Source organism: Phascolarctos cinereus, unplaced genomic scaffold (genome assembly GCF_003287225.1).
Source record: "Phascolarctos cinereus isolate Bilbo 61053 unplaced genomic scaffold, phaCin_HiC Scaffold_4;HRSCAF=312, whole genome shotgun sequence".
NCBI classification, from domain to species: domain Eukaryota; kingdom Metazoa; phylum Chordata; class Mammalia; order Diprotodontia; family Phascolarctidae; genus Phascolarctos; species Phascolarctos cinereus.
In genome coordinates this window covers 374485306-374509087 of record NW_027555847.1, presented here as the reverse complement: position 1 = coordinate 374509087, position 23782 = coordinate 374485306, and the positions used below count along the sequence as shown (strand labels likewise).

General features: G+C 43.2%; 1 protein-coding gene across 2 annotated transcripts in view; it reads right to left on the bottom strand.

Annotated features, from left to right (window-relative positions):
• SMAD7 (SMAD family member 7) overlaps positions 1–23782 on the bottom strand; it is a 35221-nt gene that overhangs the window by 5040 nt on the left and 6399 nt on the right. The window contains exon 3 of one of the 2 annotated variants that reach the window (XM_020985813.2): positions 18445–18519. In XM_020985813.2, the coding sequence (XP_020841472.1) occupies positions 18445–18519 (75 nt within the window). The remainder of the gene's footprint in view (positions 1–18444; positions 18520–23782) is intronic. The other variant, XM_078153264.1, reaches the window with a different exon arrangement.

The following is a 23782-nucleotide window of genomic DNA, read 5'->3' as shown; positions in this document are numbered from 1 at the left end:
GAGAATACATAGCCAGCATGCAGAAGAAAACGGTTTTCCCCTTTTGAAGGGTGAATTCTGCCTCCTTTTAGGTTGTTCGCTTTGAAACCTCCCCTTTTCTGAGCCCCACAATACTTTGTTTCATACACTTCTGTCCCACTGAAACCTGGCACCAAATAAACAGCAGGGAAGTAAAAAGCCTAGGGAGGGAGAAGGGGGAAAGGCAAGGAAGGTGGAGGGGCAGGCTGAACGGAGAGCCAGGGATCAAATTACCTCCAACCTAGTCCTCCGAAACCACCTCAAGGGAAGTTTAGGGAGTTGGGGGGTGGGAGGGAAAGATGTGCACCAAAAAGGAAAACCAGCTTCCATTTTTAAAAGGGGAAGGGGACCAACAACTACATTCCACCAACAGTCTGTCAGGTACCCTTTATCTAAAGTTCTATATGGCCTATTACACTTTCTGCCTCCCACTTAAGAGTGTGTGTATGAGTAAGAGACAGAGACAGAGAGAAGTCTTGCAATCTTAGTCTGAATTTTCTTTGTAGACCAGCCGGTCCACCCTGCAATTTTCAGCCAGACATACCCCAGGAAAGGGAAGTTTCCCGATTATGTTAATAGCCTAGCCCAAATAAACTGCAGAGTGTGGGTTATCTGTGTGCTGAGTCAAAAGGCCTTTAAAGCTTACTCCTTCATGCAAAAAAAATGGGGAGTGGGGTTTTGTCTGCAGTGTGCTTCCTTCTCACCTATTAAAGCAGGATTTTGATAAAGAAGGTTCTCTTCTCTAACCTCTCCCCACCCCCAGGAAAAATCCAAATGAAGCAAATGTGACTTGACTATCCCATACAGCCCTATACTCCTATGTTCCCCAGTGCTGCCCAAATGTGCTTCTCTGTGAAGAACTCTAGGCACTAAAATCCCTTATTTGTATCAGCACTGACATTTCTCCCACAATTTACAACTTTGGGGAAATGCAATACAGATCCCATGTAGTGAATCCTCTAGCTAGAATGGCATTTCCCACAATTTGCTTGATTCTCAGTCACGCTTGATAGTTGAATTAACATAGTGTTCGAACAGCCCTGAAAAGCAGGATCCCAGAGAAGGTGTAAATAAAATGCTTGGCACTGTCTTTCAGAGAGTGCCCCCAAATTAAGGATTCATACATAAGTCATGAGATGCACCCTGGGCATCTGCTGAGGGGGCTTCAGTAATCCATCCCTGGAGAATGCACCAGGTTGGTAACCTGGAATGCCAACCACTTCACCCCCATTCAACAAACTACCTTTATTACTCTTTTAGATACTTAGAGTAGGGCAAACTGATCAATTTGATTATTTCTTTCAACTTAGGCCTTTCCCTACCATAAAAGAAGTGGTGGTGGCGGTGTTTTTAAAACTGTACTTGTTTGTTTTAAAACCAGGAAAGAATAGCTGGGCTGTAAAAAGCAATCAGATGCCTGCTAACAATTTTTCATTTTACTATGGTTTAGGGAATTTTTGGAACAACCCCAGGAAAATGCTGAATCTGACTGAAATTCCTTTAAGGTGTTTTTCCTCTCCTCCCCCCTCCCCCTTAAAACATAAAATCCCCCTTTACAAGGAAAGGAAGAAGGGGGGAAGGGGGAAGGCTATTTTACCTGTGTTTGCACTAGCATTAGTAACAACCACTTAACAAGTAGCAAGTCTCTTGCTGCCACTTACAAAGAGTTATTTAATTGCCCTGGTCATGAATGAACAGACCTTTATAGAAGACCAAAAGTTCATGAATGAATCTCACTTGGGGGCTGTTCAATGACATGGGGTGACCAGACCTCAAGGCCACATTTTAGGCAAGGGAGGAATTTTTCCTTTCTATTTGATGGTGTAAGGAGGGGAAGATGGGGAGGAGGATGAGGCTAGCAAAGCAGCCCCTCCCACCACCAAACTTCCTCTAGAGGGGCCAGTGAGATGGAAGCTGGGATGTCAGGCAGGGAAATCCTCCAAGTTGTCCAGGCAGAGTTCTCTCTCCTCATGCCAAGGCATGGGGGCATGGGAAAGGGCTATGGGGGGGGGAAGTGTGGGTTCACAGGCCTCTGTTACCCCTCATCGTCCACTCTGTATATACTTTTGCTCCTCAAGGGCAGTAGATGCAGCCTACTGAAAGACCAGGGTTTCTTAACCCTTTAATGTGTCACTGTCTCCTTTGTTACTCTGATGAAGTAGGTGGACTCTTCCTCACAATATTGATTTTAAAATACATAAAATAAAATATATAAGATTACAAATGAAACCAATTATATTAAAATACACATTTTGCTTGACTGAACTTACGTGATACAGGGGCTCTGTATTTTTTCTCTATGTGGTAGGAGGTAAGACGAGGAATTGAAATGGATGCTTAAATAAATTTAAATTAATGTTGTTGTTTTTTTTAACTGCCTCCCCCAATCTATCCATGGTATTTGCTGGTGTCTATGGACCCCAGGTTAAGAACTCCTGCTTTAGAAAGAGTTAAATTATGCAAAATCAGGGGAGAGGAGGAATATAAGATAATACCTGAGACAGGCTAGAGGAGAAACAAGAATGGATGGAGCAGTGTGTGAGAGTGAGAGGACCACTAAATTGCTTATGAGACAGTGTATGTAAAACTCTAAAGTCAAGTCAGCAATCCTTCCTTATTATAATGATCACCACCATATTTCTTTAGAAGTCCTATTCCCCCCAAAGGGTATAGAAGGTTAAAGAGGAAACATTTAGTCAGGAAGAGTAACTGTAAGGGTCAGATTAGACTCCAACCCCTCACCCCAATTTGGCAATTAGTGTATAAAAGCATGAAAAAAAGTTTCAAGGCTGTATGCAACCCTGCAAGTTGATGCTGAAATACAGCAGCTCCAGGGTTTCCCTAACCATACATGCACAGGAATCACTTAAGTTAGTGACTATTCTGCCCTTACTTTAATACCCGCACCACATATAAAACCTCAAAGATTAGTATCTCCCCGCTCCCTCCAAAGAGTTATCTAACATGGTCTAGGAATGAGCTGTTCTGTTTCATCCAAAAAAAAAAATTCACTCAGCCATCCAACCAACCAAAAACATTTAGAATGTTTTACTTTTAAACTTTCACTGAAAAGCACTACGTGACTAAGTTCAAGGTGGAAAACACAAAAATGAATTCAACAAGGCTCCTTCCCTCAAGAAGCTTCCAGTCAGGTAGGACAGTGCCTATGGATTACACTACACCAAGGAAGAATGATGTTTACCAGGGAGGGGATTAGAAGGTGTTGGAAGCTTATTAGAGTGTAAAGAGCATAGGATTTGGATTCAGGGGATCTAAATTCTAGTTCTGAGATGTCACTTCTGATCTCAGTCTGCACATCTATAAAATGAACATTTGGACAAGATGAAATGTAAACAGTCCTATTATCCTGTATTAGAACTACCAACTTCCAAAGAGGAATAATAATAATTCCTATTTTCATAGCACTTTAAAAGCTTGCAAAATGCACCCCCCCCAATAATCCTTTACGATAGATGTCCATATTCCACAATGGAGAAATTAAGTGAGGCCCTGAAGTGAAGTGACTTGTCATCAGATCACCCAACTGGTAACTATCAGAACAAGGATTCAAATCCAGGTCCTCTCCTGAAGATAGGTTCTTTCCATTACACCATATTACCATAAAATAAACTCAATGCAAAAATTAGCCCAAATGTGGCAGAAATCTTTAAGGACTCAGATGTCACTTTTGATCTTGCTGTGACCCTATTAAGAGTCATCACCACCAATTATCACTATACTTCAGTACTACTGTGTGAGGGGAGAACCCAGGCAGGGTTGAATTGTATACGAGTCCAGGGAAAGCCCCTAAGTGGGAAGGCATGTTGTGAGGTTTGTTTTCTTATATGGAATCTTAGAAGAGAGATCATATAACTCAACCCCCTTTTCTTTTACAGGGGCAGAATCTGAGGACCAGAGCAGGTTATGTTTATAAGAATGTCAGTTTATACTGTAAAAGTTCAACCCAAGTAAGTACGATTTTTGGAATCAAAGAAGGAAATGACCCTCCACTGTCTACTGCCAAAATCAATCTTTTCCCCTTTCCACTCTGCAAAAATGTAACTATAACAAAATAAAACTACTTGGGGTCTATCCTGGGCTAACCTGAAATCAGCCCAATCTCCACACACTCTGTAGTTGTCAATGATCAATGTACCAATGACTGGTACTTGCAAGGGATGTCTCCAAGGTCCTCAATCACCAGATTCTACGATGTTTATTAGTACACTCTACTTACCAAGGCTGGAAAGTAGATCCATGTTTTAGATGGTTCCAAAAAAATCAGAAAAATGTTTCCTTCCTATGCCTTTTTGTATGCCCCTATAATGCCAACCACAGTACTGGGTGAACAGACAATACTTAATATTTGAGGCCTTTAAAGGTGACGGCCCAATGCAATAATCAAACCTTGGACTAGCCTTCATTTACTTGTTTTCTTTGCCAAGAACAGAATCAGTAGAAATGCTTCTGGCTTCTCTTCCTAGGCCCCTGTTAACCTTTCAGGAAGTCACTAGCTCAGGACAGGTAATAGAAATTAATTAACTTGGCCAAGATGTGATACTATAATAGCTTGTGACTTGAGGGAAGTCACTTTCTATCTCTGGGACTCAGGTTTTCTGGTCTATAAAATAAAGGAACTTGTCTAGATGATCTCGAAGACTTCCCCCTTCTTCCTGCATTAACATTACATGATTCTGATTTGTGCTAGATTTGTAATAAAGAAGGCTGATTTCATTTATTTTACTACCTTGGTGAAGGAGAGGGAAGGAAAGGAAGGTTAGTTAACTAGCTATTAAAAAAAAAGTTATTAGAGCTAGTAGAGTTCTTACAATCACTTACCAAAGTGGGGGAGAGGGGGAAGAAGGGACTGGAAATGGATAGCCATCCCCCAGGCAAGTCAGACATGTGGCTTTACTGTGTCTTAACTTTAAAAAAAAAAACAACAAACAGCTACAAACATGTTTCTCTTCCTTGTCATTCATCATTCCCCAAGAGAGGGTGCTATGAAGAATTCCTTTCTCCCAAGTCATTACCCTATCCCCCTCAACATTTCCCCCCATCAGATCATCCTTTTCATCTGCCAGATCTTTCACCCCTAAACTTTCTTAAGTACAGCCCAAGTAGCTAGCAATGAAATCTATGATCCTGACAGCAAGATTAATCCATAAATGTGACATCACAACTAAAAAGTGGTGAATAATCAATTATAAGGGCTAACAACTCTTGCCATGTCCTCCCCCACCCCTCAAAACTTCTTAAATGTTCAGCTCAAGAGGTAATGTCCCATAACCACCAACCAAACCCTTGCTTCCCCTCCCCCTTTAAAAATACAATACAAAATAGTGCTTTGGAGTCAAAGAATACAATTTAGAGGGGAAAAAAGGGGGGAGGGGTACAAATCAAAACCGCCTGTCTGTCTCCAGTGGTTGAGCTGACTCCTGCTTCCTCTGTCCCAGCATTCAGCCCTCATCAGCCATGCAAATTATAGAGTGTACTGGCTGCTGTCTGAAGGCCGAATTCTGACTTAGCTCAGAGAAAGCCTTAAAGGAAGGGTGGGGACTCCCAAGTCAGCCAAATCCATTCATAATATTTACAGTAAATGGGCCTCTCTGGCTGTTGCTTTATATGCATCCAGCTTAATTATTTTTTGAAGTCTGAATTTCAAGAATCTTCCGGGTCCTACCAAGGCCAAGCCCACCCTCTCTCTCCCTCAACTTTCCTACCTGAGTCCTCCCAAAGAGAAACGCCTCAGACCTCTTCAGAAAAAGGGCTCCACCTTTACACACACACCCTCCTCTCTGCCTTCCCTCCCTGGATGTGCACTGAATTTATTTATCTGGCTTTCTGAAGTGGACATAGTCTTGGCTCCCTATCTCTTCCTCTCCTCCCAAGAAAATAACATCCCCATGCTGTAGAGACAAGCTCATGGAAAGCCAATGTCTTCTTGATTCTGTCTTCCAAGCCAGACATTCTCCTTCCCCCCACCTATCCACTCACCCACTGTCTTCTTAGTTCCCACCTCACCGTCCCTGCTAAAGAAAAGGACTGCTAAATTCTATAACTGTTTTAAAAATAAATTTTCAAATGCATTCCAGACAAAAAAAATCCCAACCCTTCTATATGTAAGTCTTTCTCTTCTCTTTTGAAAAAAACAGACAACTTACAGGTATGCTGGCTACATATTAAGCCTTGTAAAAAATCTCAATAAAAACTGATGTATCATAAGCCAGTATTCCAAGTAGACAGAAGTCCAAGTGCACAGGACAATTTTTTCCTATATACCTAAATGCTTTCCATATAGCTGTTCTTTCGCTGTGGGTCTTTTTAATAAAGCCCTGCACTGCATTGACCTACAGTTCTCTGAAAGTTATTGCAAGTCCAAAAAATAGACAGTGCCCTACCCCCACTCCTATCCCCCCTACATTCCTGAAAAGAGAGCACAGCTCCAATTCAATACTATTTTTTCTAGAGGATAGGGAAACCATTCGAAGATGTGGAAAAATACAGTGAGAAACAAAAGTCCTTTTCATCTCTCCCCTCCCCCGGCTCCCCTTGTTCCCTAACAATTATGAAAACTGTTTGGATGGGATGGCATTTTGAACATTTACTGCATTCCAGCCAATAAATTCCATTCCTGAATCTGATGGAAAAGGCGGTCCCCCCTCCTCTTTTTCTTCCCTCCTTCCCTCCCTCTCTTCCTTTCCTCCTTTCTTCTCTCTCTCTCTCCTCTCTCTTTCCCTCCTCCCTCTGCTCACTCCCTGCTTTCATTCCTTCTGTCTTTCTTTACAACCTAATACCCTGTCGACTGGAGGCCAGGGCTGTACTTACAGGGAAAAACAACAGAACGCCAGACTGGAGACAGTATGCAGACTGAGAAAGTTAATCATTACTTCTGTCTGCCTTCATAATCTAATCACTTCTATTCCTAAACCCAAGCTGTCCAGCCAGTTGGGCCCTCTCACCCCTCCACCCCTCCACCCCTAAAAGTACCCATGACCTCCTAGGACCAGACTCCCTCTACCCACTCCCACTCCCCTAGCCCAAAACGCCCATGACCCCAAATGAATGACTAATGAACTAATACCACTGTTGGGGATTAAGGTCTCTCTCTCTCTCTCTCTCTCTCTCTCTCTCTCTCTCTCTCTCTCTCTCTCTCTCTCTCTCTCACACACACACACACACACACACACACACACACTCCGTGAGCGCGCGCACCAGAGTCCACCTGCCCTGGTCCCTTGTGCTACCATGTCCCAATGAGGGAAAAAAAAAGATCTAGGGGCTGGGGCTAACTGTACATGTGGATTTCTTGCTTCTGTTCCCTTTTCTAACATACTTTTTGCTCTATGTCACTATTTTGTTCTAAGCCACTATTTGCTCTATGTCAGTTGTTTCTCTTATCCTGACACAAATAAGAGCTTCACTTCAGTGTATCTTCAAACCCTCTCAAATTCAGTTCAGTCCAAAATTAAGCTTTATCTGGGATTCAAAATCCATTTACTGATCTCTATTCCTATGTATACACGGACACATACAATAACTTTGGAAATTAAGTCACACACACTGTATTACATGCTCTCTGATGGCATGCTGGCCTGTCCCCAGAAGGCTATGGTATAGATTGCCTCTGTCTAAGGACCTCAATTCCTAATGAATTTTGAACAAAATTTAATGTCAGTTCAACTTATCCTCCGAAACTCACCCAACAACTGAGTAGTCCTCTTCCCCAATGTATATAGACTCAGAGAGCTAGTCCTAGAACCAAGTTTTACAAATGAGGAAACTGAGGCCCACAAGAGGCAGAAATTACTTCAAGGGTCACACACATGGTTCCACTGGTTTGTGGCCCACCCACTCAAACAAAAAACAAACTCATAATCAGAAGGAACTGAGCAGTCTCTGTGATCTGAACAAAAATGAAGGCATAATACCCATTTCTACCATGGGACAAGCTCCCTGGGTGCCTTAGTTATAGATTGTAGCCTGTTTAGTGGCTCCAGCTGCAATGCTTTGCCCAGAACTGCCCCTTCCTGCAAAATCCAAGAGTAGCAAGGTAGCCTTATAGATCTGTCCCAGCTGCAAAGACTCCTCCCAAATATGGCCCTCTGACTTCCATAATCCTCCTTGATAGACAGAAGACTCAAGTTACTTACAGAATATGATGGAAACTTTGACTTTCACCTCCCTCGTGATGCTGTAGAGTAACTCGAACTAAGCAGCATCTCTGTTATTGGTATTTTCAGAGGGTTCCATGGGGAGTGGAGTCTTTACTTTAAACAAATTTTCTTGACCAATTCCCATTTCAAGGAGTTCTTCTGAATGATTTCAATGATCTAACGATGGAAAGACTTTGGGGGGGAGGAGCGGAGCGGGAGCTAGGTTGAAATCACTGGAAGGGGTTAAGTTTTTAGCACTCACATGAACACAAAGTACTCTTAATCTTTATCATAAAAATATGAAAAGGCAGGACTAAGCAATGTAAAAGAATGATATGATTTGAAGTTGGGGGTCTGGGTTCAAATATCCACTCGAATCACCTGTATGTATTATCTTTCTGAGCCAGTTTCCTCATTTCTAAAATGAGGTTTTGTTAGATCAGCTCCATGGGACCTTCCAACTCTAACTCTATGATCCTATGAAGCCACCAGCAATCCACAGGTCTTGATGCCCGAGTTGTCTTGAGAAAGAAATTCTCAGCTAGCAACTACCACACAGAACTGGGCTGGAATCCTCCCTCTAACTCCAACTTCCTGTCCTTGACTCCCCATGAGGATTTCAGAGGGTTACTGGCTGAGTATTCACTGGGTGCCACGAAATAAGAGAACTTAGGAATCTGCTGGGACATTTGCAAAGGGACAGTATGGAGTGGGCACAAAAATGAAATACCTAGCTGTGGTTATTGGATGATTTTTTGTAATATCCAACTTGGAACAGGTTGGGGAGGGGCTTACAGGTTTAATAGTAACTTTCAGAAAAAAAAGGTTCTTGCCATGGAGACCCATAAATTTTAAAGCACAAATTTCATCACCCAAAGGGACTTGAACCAGAGTTGAACACATATGGGCTTCCCAGTTCCTTTCCCTCCTCTCATGTCTGCACTATCGAGGCATTAAATAATATTGTTCCAGATGTTAATGAATATCCAACTGTGCCCCATGACTGCCACCGGGCTGTACATTTACTAGGGTGGGGCTTAGTTCATCAGAGTTCCGCAGATGTACACAAATACTCACTACTCAGCATTTGGGACTAGTTCTTTTAAAAATAATTGTACCTATCTGCAGTCACCTGATAATCAAAAATTGAGAGAAAAGAAAGGAAAGAATCAAGAGGCAAAACTAAGGGCAGACCTCTATCTACTCATCCCTTTACTTTGCCTTAAATACTGAAAACCAATAGGATCTGTTAGTGAACCTCTCAATTCAAGGCAGGAATCCTAGGGTTAAACAACTCCATCACCATGAGTACCACACCAAGCAGATTAAGAGACCTGCTCTGCCCTGGAAGTGCAGAGGGGCCCAACATTCCCCTCCTGCATGCGTCCTTTCTTGCCCTAAAATCCTATTACCTATGTGCCCTCCCAGATTTACTACTTTCAGCTCAAGGTTTGGGATGCTGAACCATTGTCATTCTCATGACCCTCCTCCAAATGCTGCGCAAAAGCACAGCCCAAGCCTTAATGGCAAAAATGCCATTTGTCCAACTGTCCCTTTTATTGCCAGCCTCTACTTCATTGGGGCCACCCAATACCAGCTTTCAGACCGAGCCATGGCATAGACCAAAGCTGACAAAAAAGTTGGCCCTACAGGCCTATTTCTTCACATTAATTCTCACAACCTTGAATGATGAGGTTGGACAAATTAACCTCTAAGACCTCCTTGGAGTCCCAAGTGCCATGTTTCCTTGTGACTCTTAATTCCATCAGGATACAAGAACAGCTGAGGACCTACTGACTTCTTCTGCCATCCCCCTAGGAACTAGAGCAGGATGGGACCTCAGAGCTAATCCAGTCCAACCCTCTTATTTAACAAAGAAAGAAACTGAGAGACAAGAGACAGGAAGTGGCTTGCTCAAACTCACAGGAAGTAACAAGGAGCCAGGATTTGAACCCAAATCCCATGCTCTTTTGACCGTACCACAGGCACTAGACAAATGGTCCTCATGCCAGAGTGGACTTACTCGCCATGTGACCCTCAACAAGTCACTCAATCTCTCCCAACCACAGTTTCTTCATCTGTACAACAGGGTTAATAAGAGCACCCACCTCACAGGACTGTTACGAGGATCAAACAATACATGCAATGTAAACATTTTGCAAACTTTAAAGCCCTAATAGAAATGTTAGCTATTATCATAGAAAGCAAAGACTATACCTGATTGGGGCAACTTCCCAGAGAGATAATGAAGTCCAACTACCCCAGTTGGTGCTCACACCACTCGGTGTGGGGAGTGGGAATGATGATGGATGCAAAGTATTTCTGAGTTCTATTTTGTCATCTTCTCCACTGTTCGACTTTCCCAAAAGTCTTCTTTTTGCTTAGACCCACCTTCTATTCTCTCACCCTTATCAGATGTTCAACAATGCTTTTACGTACAGATATCTTAAGGCTCAATTTGGGCTGTGTAAATGAAAAGCGAAAGGTGGGGGACCCCAAAGCTGATCATAAGTTTAGTGACTGCTCTGTGCATGAGAATAAAGAGCAAAGGTGCCACCAGAAAGAAGACTTATGGAAACTAAGCTCCTACACCAAAGCAGAAAACAACTGGAATCTCATACCCAGTGATGTGTAAATTCTTTCTCCCTGCATCACATCTAATGATGAGGACTCAGTTAACTGCAAATAGCCTGATGCTACAATTCCTACTTTCCAGGCCATTAGGTGGACACTGCCACTCGGAATGGCTCCCCAAACCCTTGGTGCACCCTGGTCATTCACTCCCCTAGGAGCCCAAGCTAGAACACAACACTTCCAGGGGAACTCTAAAAACACTCAAGTTTCCTTTTCAGCTGTACTCCAGCTCTGCTTGGTGCCCTGGAAAGAGTCTCAGGGAATATCAAGGAACTACTGGAAGAAACAGATGGAAGTTAGCAGGAAAGAAGCAATGCTTAAAAAAAAATACAAATGCAAACATGGAAAACAATGAGGAGCCAGCATTGAAGGACAGCTTGGAGGTGAAAAAGGTAAGGGCATGAGTGCAAACTCTTGCCTTCCACTCTCCCCCACCCCCCAAATCATTTCTGCAAGTTAAAACCAAGATAATGACACTGGGTGGGGGACCAATTTTGAGGGCTGAGCAGCCAAACCAAAATTAGCTCCCAGCCAAGAGCTGGCTTGGCCTCACCATTCGGGGAAGGAAGCTGGAAAAGTCATGAAAGATTCTTTAGTAAACTAAGAAATAAGGCTGCAGGAACGTTTCAACTGAAGGTGACCCTTCTAGGAAAATATTTTTTAAAATAATAAAAATAACATAAAGTCCTCAAACAGCCTCTTTCTTAAAGAAAATGACCTGAAAGTTCTCGTGGGAGTGAAGGGGAGGGGGAGAGGGAAACAGAAAGCCTTGCTTTCTCTCTGAGACTACCTTTCTCAAATAGCTGCCTTTTTTTTAAGGTCTTTTCTCATAAAAGGAATGATGCAATTTCCTGTCTTGTCCCAATGTTTCCTGTTAACTTACAAGGTGAAAGTTATCACCCTATATTAAACCACTGTCCTAAATGCAATAGAAAGTCCCTTTCCCCACCTATGTGCCCAGCACAGACACCCCCCCATAACTCCTCCCCCATCCCACCCCCAATGAGGTCTGAGACCATTTGTTAGATTTCTAACAAGAGGGTGGTTAAAAACACCTATTCCTGTTTATACCAGACAACTATGCAGCAGGCAAAAAAAAAAAAAGCCTTTACTACTAACTACTAATCACTGTCCCAGGAATGTTCTGCTACTGGCTCACATACTCCCAATGGGAAAACAGAATAGGTTAGAAGTGGGAGAAAAAATAACCCAAGATTTAGGTAGAAATGAAATAGCCAAAAACACTTTTTTTTAACTTCTTCGGTGTGTTAACTAAATTGAGAGCTGTGCCTCAGTTGTTAATAATATCTTCAAGCTGAAAATAAGCTAGAAAGGAAGCTACTTTGTGACAGTAGGCAGGCAGCCAGACTACTGTGTTGGTCATTCAATCCAGAAAGAAAGGAGAAAGGGAAAGATGGTCCTGCCAGAGATGACCTCCTAGCAGCCTGTTACATTAATAGTATTCACCCAGCCAACACAGGTCACAAGGTAAGGAGGTGAAGGCGGGGACCAGAGGTTCATCTTTTGAAGCCCTTCAGCCCCCAAGAGATGTTAGCATTGACCCCTGGCCCCCTGCTCTGTCCAAAAAGAAGGAGGAGGTGATATCACACAATTTGGGAGTCACCCTGACTCTGGGACTTTTGAAGATAACCCTTCTATTAACCTTAGTTAATGGTCAATGGAGGGCCATCGTCACTGCAGCATGGGCTGGGACAGCAGTGACCTTAAAAACCAGACTGGACAGAGCCGGGGGGAGGGAAATAACAGAGAACAGAACAAAATCTGGTGAACTTCCCCTGGCAAAAAAGTTAGGTTAGAAAAATAAATCCAAGAGAACTTTCCTACTTCCAATGTCTGCTACGCATATATCTGAAATCCCCTAAGAACACATAACCATCCTGCTCCTGCATTAAGAAGCCACTCTAAGGAAATCTAACAAAGAAATCATTTTATGTCTTCCTCACCTCACCCCTCCCCCAAAAGGGCAGGTTAACGAATCTCCTTTGAAAGACTTTTGCTGTTCACGTTCTCTCCACTGGGGTTAAATGATCATACTTAATGATTTTTAAAAGAATTATCCCAGCACAGAAACACTACCAAAAACCCCACCCATTCCAGCATTTCCATTTTCCTTCTTTCCCCCTTCCTCAACGGTGCTGGTGAATTCTGGGATTCTGGCTGTTTTCAGAGACTGCTCTTTAAGAAGCCCACCCTGCCTCCGAAAGAACTCTGCCAAGAAAAAGGCCTGTGAGGAGGAGGAGGAGGAGTTAGAATGAAGTGTCAGAGGCCAAAAGCTACACAGAAACCTGGCTCCGGCCCAGTATCTCCCCCACTTCACTGGCCTGGCTACATTCTGCCTCAGTCAGATGATCTGTGAGGAGAACTGTGATGCCTCTAGTCTGGCCTGGCAGCTGGGTTTGCTCTCAACTCTTCAGATGCTGTCATATGGCTGTTAACCCCTGAAAGTCCTACCCTTCTGAAGGTACAACTAGGGGATAGTCTAATAGGCAAGCCCATACCAGGAGAAAGAGCCAAACATAATCTATGCTTCAATAAGTTAATAAAGAAAAGGCCAAAGGATGTCCCCTCTTGCCTGATTTTCTTTATCTGTTCAAAGGAGGGGGGTCTAGCCAAGTAGACCTCTCAGGTCCCTTCCAGTTCTAAATTTATAATTAGAACCCTGAAATGCACTAACTCAGCTACTCTCACCCCAAAAGTCTGTCTGTGTACAATTTATCCTCTGTGAAATTACAACCCACTGGTTGGTGTTGTCTCTAACCCTCCCCCCAAAAAAATATGTACAATGATGAAGAACTGGCTGCATCTCAGTTGTCTAGGTCAACTCCATATCAAATTGTATTTTCACATAGTTTAAAATTTCCCGTGATTAGAGGGGATAGGATGTAAGAAAGCAGAAAGGGGCCTGAGATATAAAACAGGATTTTCAAACAATCCTTCTCCCTAAGCTCCCTAAGTATTTCTGTTTAAGCCACAGGTTCCTAGGGTTAATGGAGCCAGGACAGAGAGTACCTTCCTTGTGAACCATTTTCAGCTCTATGTGTGTATATTTTCCATACATATGGAAAAAAAATGTGTATTTTCACATATATATGCACACACAAACCACACGTATATGTGTATACACACATCTATCTTAAAGGTGCTCCTCATGGGTTGACACAGAAAAGAGTAGGCTTCAAAGGCCTAATGATACATTTCCCATCACTTATACTATTAATGAAATGCCAAGTCAGCCAGACTTTGGAACTTTTGTTCCAAAAGATGAATCAAGGGGAAATGTATATGTTCCATTAAGAAGTCAGAATATTTTGCCTAGAGTGTGATGAAAACTGATTGCTGAAGTCCTCAACACAACCCACCAATAATATGTCAATATTCAAAATTTGAGAGGTCCTTGCTATCTATCCCTTTTATATCCTCCTTTAAAAATCCATCAGGAAGTTGTCATCCAGCTAACCGAGATCTACAATTTTTATAAATTTAACAGTAAAGTGATACCCAAGTAGAAACAAAGGTTACTGATTACTGGCTAGCCTCAGAATCTTGAAGATTTGAATAGGGGTCATACCACCTTCCAAAGCTGAATTGAGGAAGATACTCAGAATTCTTCAAGTAAGAGGTCCCCATTTTACCATCCCCAGATCAAAGGACAGTAAATTAATTGTTTGTATTTATATATCATTTTAAGGGGTTACAAAAAGTCCTTTCTTCCTAACATCCCTATGGACATAGGCTAACCTAATGTTAGCATGGGAACTTAAGTCCCTTCTGACACAGGTGGATAAAGACAAGTCTATTTTGAACATTGTGCCTTAATTAAACAGTGATACAAGTGAGGGCTCCCAGAGAAGAGTCTTTTCATTCCCTGACCACCGAATTTAACGAAGCAGCTTCCCGTGGACTCCAAGGCCCTCCCTCATAAGATGAGGCTTCTATAGCTGAGCCAAACTCCTAACTTTCCCAGTGAATAAGGAGAATGTTCTCTGAAGTTTCCTGACTTTTTGAAAGATGACCCATCCCCACTGAGAGATGAAACCTACCTACACAGATTAGCTCACACCAATACAGCAAATTTTAGGACTAAAATCCCACACCTCCCCCCTTTTAAAAAATCCCTTTAAAGTTTAAGAATCTTAGAACAGAAACTGACCCTTCTATAACAATCTACTCATCACTCATCTCATTCGAAGAGGAGGGATAACCCAGACTACTCTGATGAACCTATTATTTTTTTTTTGGGGGGGGTAGCAAGTGTCATGTGTTTGCATCCCTGATATGTACCTGCATAAGCCAAACAATCTACCTAAAAAATCTGTGAAAAATTAAAACCAATTTCCAGAATGGACTAATGCATTAAAAAAAAAAAAAGAAAAGGTCCCCTTTTCCCCTACTGGTAATTTGCTCTTCCCTTTTTGCAATAATGGGTTTGCTGATGACTGTAATTTGGGAAATGAAAGAAAAAAAAACTCAAGGTAAGAAAAAAGAAGAGGATTTTCTTTTGAGGAATCTCAAGATAATCATTATTTTCTAAGAGAACCATCATGAGGGCTGAACTGAATGAGGCTCTATGTGTAGGAAGGACCTTAGTAATAAATGTTATGGTTCTTTAAAGTTATCTGGATAGCTGAAATACAACAGACAGAAGACCTTCTCCTGGGAGCATTACCTTTTTAAAGAATCACATTCATACAGAATGAGATGGCAAAAGCATTGACTGGCAGGTCAACGTGGGCATGGGGCTGTTCCTTTGTGAAGACCTCCCAAAGGCATTTCATTTTCACATTCAGCTCTCCACACCCCTCCCACCCACCCTCTTCTTCTCCTTCTTCCCTTGCCAAAAGAATCAAGGCCCTGGCTCCGGCCTCGCCGACCTTCCTCCCACCCTGAACTGAGCCCCATTCATTAAGCCTGCTCACGCCTAGGCCAGGAAGGAAAACAGAGCACAAGGCATGTGAAAGAGACAGTCAGATTGGTTATTTCAAGGGTGAGAGAGGTGGAGAAGAACACTTACAGACAACTTTTTACTGCCCTCCCCTCCCTACAAAGCAGTCAACTTCTCCATTAAAACACCCCTTTCTACCCCCACCCCGAATCCTTAAGATCCTAAGAGACATTATAACCAGGCTACTTTCCTCATCATCTGCTGAGAAGCCACACCCAGCCCAGTTGGAATGGAAAGACAAACTTCTTAAAAGGAGGAGAGGTTTGGGGTTTTTCTATTTGAAAGCACTCAAAGCCCTGGAGATGGGCCATTCAAACAATTTTTTTGATGAGTTCTGACTACTACAGTTTGGGAAGCTGAGCTTTCCTCACCTCCCCCTCCCCCCTTTTAACCCAATAAGACCCATCCAGAAAGCAGTTTCTGCATCCCCACTACCAGGGTAATTTTCCTCCCTCCAAAGCTGAGAGGTTACACTTGCAGTTGTCCTGACAATGCACCTAATTACTGCTCTATCTCCCTAAGTAAAGAAGAAAGGTGGATCTGAGTTGGGACTTTGAAGCCTTGGGAATTAGTCAATCAAGACCTAAAATTCAAAACAAGTGCTCTTTCATGTGGAAGCCCTCAGCTTTTGCCTTTGCTTTAGAATCCCCCAAGCCCCTGGCCCATCCCCCTTCTGAAACCCACAACTCTGGTATCAGCTCCTCATTAAACTAAATGGCTGCAATTACCTACTCTGAGAAGGGAAAAAAAGTGGTTAATGATTGTTTAAAAAAAAAAGTTTCTTTTCGGGGTTGGAGAAATCCTTTGGGAACAAAAAGAGCACCAAACCCTCAGAGAACTGGGATTGCCATAGGGAAGGGTGGGGGAGAGGGGAGAAGAGATGGAAAATATTTGCTGCCACTTTTTTAAGGTTAAGCAACCCTAGAGAGCCCCCTTATTAAGAAGGCACTCAACCAGCCAGTTGTGTCATTTCCTGTAGCCAGGGGCCCCCTCCTCCCCCTACCCCCACCCTTTCCTTCAGCAGACTAGACAGACAAGATGTTATCAATAACACAAACCTCTCCAAGAGCCCCCTTTCAAAAGCTACTACTTATTTCCTTTGCTTATTTCATGTGGTCCTAAGGAACAGGGCCTCCTCCCTGCATTTTTCATGATTTAGAAAACAAAATTATCTAACAACATCCTTACTATGCTGCCTTTTTTCTTTTTAATCTTGGTTCTTTCTCCCTTGTTAGCCTCGTTTTTGTCTCTGGGGTCCCCCTCCTGCCTTAAAAAGCAGAGAAGATCCACAAGTTGGATTTTCCTTCATTCTCTCAATCCCTAAATAACCTGCACTCTCTGATCCCCTTTTCCCCCCTTTTTAAATCTCAATTCTCATTAGGGCCGTTGAGTAAACAATACACTCCCCTCTCAAATCAGTCAGGATATATATTACAGGGAAATAAAAACAAACAAGGGTCTCCTGAAAGACAGCCACACCAACAGCAATTCCTGAAAAGGGGACTTTGGCAGAGTGGAAGAGGTGTTGGGGGAGTGAGCTAAGTAGACACCCTCATCCCACAATCCTGCCCTAGGGCAATAAATGGAGGATAATCATGCAACAAATCCTGGTCAGAAAGACAGGCTGACTTTAAAGGGAAAGGGGCCTTCAGGATACACTAAGTGGATTTTAACTTTCCACACTTGGATTTTGAGTAGCTGCAATTCACTTAAGAAGGAGAAAGGGCTCTCAGAATAGAAAGGCTGGTTACTTGGCACTTGGTAGCTCTTAAGATAACCAGCTAATGACCTATTATTGTCCTCTTCATTTAATGTTATTTTTTTAAAAGAATCTCAGAGAGAGAGATATACCTAAAAATGACCTATAGAAATAGCTAAAGAAATTGGTACTACACATCCAGGGCCTGCTATTGAGATTCTCTTCATCAATATATATAGAAATATGGAGCTAGAGATCTCTCTCTATCTCTCCCACTGTCACTCATTTACTTGGGGCCAGGCAACACAGCAGCTATTTCCATTCCAGTAGCCTTCAAGAGGGCACTAGTCCAACACCCCCCCCCATTACCCTATTGGGTTAAACACTCCAAATTCCAGATCACCAGGCAAAATATTTCAAAGGGACCACCAGCCTCTCTAGCCTATTTGCCAAGAATACTGGGCAAGTCCCTTGCCCAGCCATCTTTTCTGGACCTGAATTTCAGAATTTTTCTCCTCTTGTTCCTTTCACTCAGCACAGCAATGGGAGTAGCCTACAGAAAACCACGAATTTTGGCTTCACCAGACCTCTGAAGTACCACAGTAATAATCACTGACCCTCAATTTGGTAGGGTAGGGAACACCTATGGTGGTGGTGGGGGAGGGGGAGATACAAATCTCTAATAGCTAGCTTCCAAACAAACCAACACTTAATGAGAATCACTGAAGAACCCAAAGTTGAGGCCTCAGTTTACACTATCTATAGAATTGGCCCAATGCCTTAATGATAAAAATGCTCATCACTGCTCTAGCAACAGAGGGCATAAACTGCTCCTGGGTATCCATCCATCCAATTAACACACTTAAATATAAAATAACCACAAGTCAGAGTAGGAACCGAAAGACTAGTCCATTTGTCTAATTTTTTTCAAGTGGGTCAGGAAATAGCTGGGTAAATAAGGTAACAGGTCTTACCTGAAAGCCCCCCAGGGGCCAGATAATTAGTTCCCCCTGTTTCAGTGGAGGAAGGCACAGCATCTGGACACTCTGCTGCATCACGAGTAGTAGAAGAGTTGTAAAAAGAAAAAAAGAGAGAGATTGTTATTTTTTTTAGTACATTCTCAAGCAGTATTAAAGAGAGACCATACATTCCAAGCTGTTTACTCCAGGAAATGATGCTTATCACTAATTGTCCGCTCCAGGATTGCTGTACACGATGAGACGGACCACATTAGTTTGTCAGCCCTGTCTGGGCTCCGTGCTACCCAGTTAATCATTAGTCGAGTCATGCAAAATTACAGACTGGCTGGAATCTCTTTTATTACAAGTTCTCCATTGAAGAAATCAAGTCGGCCATCTTTCCTTTCGGGGCCAAGGTCAAAGGCAGTTTAGACTGCTTCCCCACTACTTAAACTCTGAGTGTATACTGCTACCCAAACCATTTCCAAACTATGTCCAAATATTAAGAATTTTCCAAGGGAAAACACTAGGCTACTGTACAGAGTTGGTCACTACTCCTTTGCCCAAAGTTTTTCACAGAACTCAAAGCTTGCTAGGTTGGAGCTTCTTGCTGACCAGCTTTGCTGTTTAATCCATCTTCCTTCTACCTACCTGGGGCCTCAGTTTACAATATCTATTGAATGGGCATATATATCCCATCAGAGCTTTAGATAAGAAAGTAGCTTTGGATAACCTGGGAGAAAAAAATTCAGTAGGCTGGCCAAGTAGATGGACTCAACTTTTCTCAATGCCTTATTGACAAATAAAGAAATAGAGAAAAAAGGCTTATTTCCAAAAGGCTCCATACTAGGCATACTGCAAAACCCAACTCACATCCATCTAATCTTCTTGGTGAAGGCTTCCTTGGTGACACCAGTCCTCTCCCTTTCCTTTTCAGCCTCATAACTTTTATCAGATTGTGTCTTGGCTAAATAGCCATCTTCCCAGCTAGATTGTAAACCTTCCGTGCTTCTTTGGATCCCAAGTGCCCAACACTAACACATTCAATAAACCTTCTGTGTTATTGATGATGCCAAAGCTTCAGGGGATCTCAGGCAAAGATTCCCCTACCTTCAAAGCAGCAAACATTCATTAGTAAATGCCTACCATATGAGCTAAAAACACAAAGTTAGAGACTGGAGACACAAATGCAAAAACTAGACAATCACAGACCTCAAGCAACTGTCCCCTCCACCCCACCCCACCCTACCCCCAGAAAACAAAAAAAAAGGTAACCACATGTAACAAAGTGCAAGTCAATGACAGTACCCAGCCCCAGCCAACTCATAATTCATTTCTTGCTCCCTAAAATGGGGCCAATCTCAATAGCAACACTGACTCCAGAGAAATGCTACAAGTTCACAGGGGTATTAGGTGCCTGCTGGATAAAACAGGCCTGGCCTCCAAAAAATTCACCCACTCCTGTTTAAGGCACGATGACATTCCCAACTTGTAGTACAGACCTCTGGCTAACAACTATGGTTAAGAACAAGCAAAAGCCAACCTCCAAGCTCTGCCCTAGGGCTGGGAGTGCCTTGCTTCCTTAGCAAGGCTAACAGAGGCTCCTCCATACTAGGAACTGGGCTTTCCTAAGGCTGGCATTTTTGTTAAGTATAGTGTCTTGAGTTTAAACCACCTCCAGACTAGGAAGGCTACACCCTCCTTCCTCTCTCTCCCCCCTCCCTCCCCTCTACTATCCAGGGCTATCACAGGACTGTAGCAGTCTCCTCCTTAGCCCATGACAAAGTTCCTTTTCAAGAGTTCTCTCCTAAAAAGCAGGGGGAGTGGGGGGAATGTGTGTGTACTCTCATTTTATCAGGGTAAAGTATAACTCGTAACAGGAATATACAGTTTAACAGGATACACTTAATCAAATGGAAAACAATAGAGGAGACAGGAAATGAAGTTACTTATGAAATACTGTATACCCTACACTTTCTAAATGCCTTTGGTGGAGAGTTTACTATGTTCCAAAGACACAGGCTCTTTAACCCTTTCCTCTACAGACCCACCCCTCCACTGCAGACTGTCCCCAAAATCATGCCCAGAAACTGAGCAAATTCCCCATTCATATAGTTTTTTCTTACAACTGGTACCATGTGTACTACAGACAAACCTGGACCCCCAAGCACTTCAGGGAAGAAGTGGTACCCTCTAGGGTGTCAACCATGTCTCAGATCAAAGGTAACTTGGCCCTGCACTGGCAAACCACAAGGGTTTTTATGAAATAGTATTTGCACTTAGGCAGCACCTTTGATCTCAGGAAGAGATTTACAAACGTTAATTAGTTCTCCCTACCACCCTGTGAAATAGCCAAGTATACCAGGTTTGACACACACCCTGAAGTAAACTGAGGCCGCAGCGACTAGTCCAAAGGGCCACCCAGTGAGTCAGGGCTACATCTCAGCTATCCAGACTTCCCACCCCATGGCTCTCTTCCTCTGGCTAATCAAACCAAACTCCTTCCTTATATATGAAAGGATCACAGACCTCAGGGGCTATCTATATCTAGCCTTCTCCTTGTTCAATTGTTCAGTCACATCCATCGCTTTCTGACCCAGTATGAGTTTTCTTGGTAAAGATACTGGGGTGCTTTGCCATTTCCTTCTCCAGTGGATTAAGGCAAACAGAAGTTAAGTGACTTGCCCAGGGTCACACTGCTAGTGAGTGTTTGAGCTGGATTTGAACCTAGTCTTCCCAACTCCAGGCCCAGCATTCCATCTACGGAGCCATCTAAAGTCTTCCCCTACCTCTCTCCATTTTACAGATAAGTAAAATAAGCCCCAGGGAAGTTAAGTCATTTGCCCACCTTGCAGGATTCTGACCCCGGATCAGTCATTCTACCACAGAGCTGTATGTTAGAAGGTGTCTGGAGGAGCTGCCTCTAAAATCCATTCAAAATGGAACTCATACCTTGGGGTCCTCAAAGGCAAGTCTTCAAAGGAAAGCACCGACTTGACCTATTACTCAGCTGAGGACCATGGCCTCCAAAGCACAGTGAAGGTCTATGTCACTCCTACCTTCAAAACAATCAATATTTATCAAGCAACTAATGTGTACAAGAGGCTGTGAGGAAAACAGAAGTCATTTCCTTCCATGTGCCTCAATAGATCTTTGGAAATGCCCTGACCTCTCAGGCCAGAGGTCTTTCTCTGGAAGCTAACAGGTCACAAAGGAAAACAGATTTGAGTTGAAGGAGTCCACTAACTAGGCCCCCTCCCCCCAACGGATATCAAGGTAGACAATGATGTCTTTTCAATAGACTTTCAAAATACTAATGACAGAAGCAGAGGTCAGGAGAGTTTCTCTCACAAAATTTTCTGGAAGGCCTGAAGGGAAAGTCTAAAGCACCGCTGGGAACAGAAATCCTCAAGCTGCCTACAGATCTATGCAGCATGGACCCAACCTAGCTAAGCAGGACGATCCAGAGAGGGAAGCGATGTATCCTGTGAGCTCTTCCCTGCCTCCTCCGTGATAGCATTCTTCTCATCAGAGAGGATACCCCACAGCATCAGAATTGAAGGTAGCCTAAGCAATCATCAGTTCCACTTTGAGGGGGAGGGGCCGTGCCTGGGGAGAACCCTGACAACATATTCTACCAGGGCAGATGAACAACTCTTCCCAAACTTATTCTGAGAGACTTTGCTAAAACAGAGAGGTTAAGTGATTACTTGCTTACACAGTTACACAGCCACTAAGTATCAGAAGGAGGACCCAAACCCCCTATCTAAGCCAGGATCTCTATCCATGAGACTTATTCTTTCCATCCTCTGCCACAAATTTGAAGCTCATTTCCCTACAAACCAGGGATTAGCAACGAGGGCAAAGGAAAGCGTGCTAATGTCTCCACTGAAACAAAAACCTCACCCCATCAATACTTACCTGACATGCCTCTACCTCCACCCCCAATCCCATCCTTTCAGTCCTTCAGAATTCTGTGAGAGGTGAAGCAAAAGGCAAGAGACAACTTGACTTTTCTAGATACAGGACACACACCTGTGACCCTTAGTCCCATCTCATAAACTTAGTCATGCTTAGCAGCTGAAGCAGCCTATTAACTCAGTTCTCTGTAGATGAACATGGCCAACACTCCTTACACGACAGACTGGCAGCCACCTATGTTCAAATCCTGCTTCAGATGCTTAACTAGCTGTGTGACCTTAGGTAAATTACTTAACCTCTCTCTCAGACTCAGTTTCTTCATTGCACCTTGCCTCACAGGGTTATGGTAAGGATCAGACATGGTATAAACTTTAAAGTGCTATATAAAAGCTAGTGGTGATCACGGGCCAGTGATGATGCCCTAACACAGACCAGAAAACTAGGCACCGACAGAAGCTGCCCTGTGCTCTAGCATTTGTGAACTGCAGTTGATTATTTTTTAACTATAGCAATAAAATGGCTTTCCCCAGCTTTAATGCCTATAGTTCTTCCAAAGAAATGCCTGTCTGCCTGCCTTACCCAGGGCCCCAACCCTCCCCCCACCTCCAACATCCTCTTCCCAAGCCTGAGTCTCCAGGGTAGGGACTCTCTTAGTTGTTAAACTGGTTATGATTTTTAACAGTTTTCCATTGTAAAACCATGTTCCTCATTCTCACCTAGTAACCTAAGACAAACAAATTCAACCTAGGGCTTAGAAACTTAAGAATGTGGGAGAATGAAATTCCCAGGTCAAAGAGACTCAGAAATATACAAGGTGTTGATGAAATTCGGGGACAGCACAGAACAGGCCAATTCCCCTTCCCTTCTGTCTCTGTGTCCCTTCACTCACTCCCCAAGAGCTGTCAGAAAAAGGTCAGTGCAGTCCCAGACCTGTATGCCTCTCTAATGGCCATTCATAATGACAGACCCTTTCATCTGGGGCTTCCTCTCCTCATTGTCACTGCCCCCAAGTTCTTAAGGAACAAGTGCCCTCTCTAGCTCTCGTGCTCTCGCGCGAGCACGCTTCTCTCTCGCTCTCTCTCTCCTCTCTCTCTCTCTCTCTCTCTCTCTCTCTCTCTCTCTCTCTCTCTCTCTCACACACACACACACACACACACACACACACACACAACACACACACACACACGTTTTCCCTTTTTCTGAACAAAACTTTTTGGGTGAGTAACCAGTTGTTCTTGAGTTTCTGATTGGCAGGGTTGATTATTTCCTATTGGCTGATGTAGAGAAGCTTTTCCCCCTTTCGAAGTAGCCCATTCATGCTCTTGTGGCTTGTCTGTTTACACACATTTTGCTACCTAATGTCAACACTTGCTAATGAATAAATGTATCACTCCACTAACTGAAAATGAGGTACTGGCATAACAAATTGGAC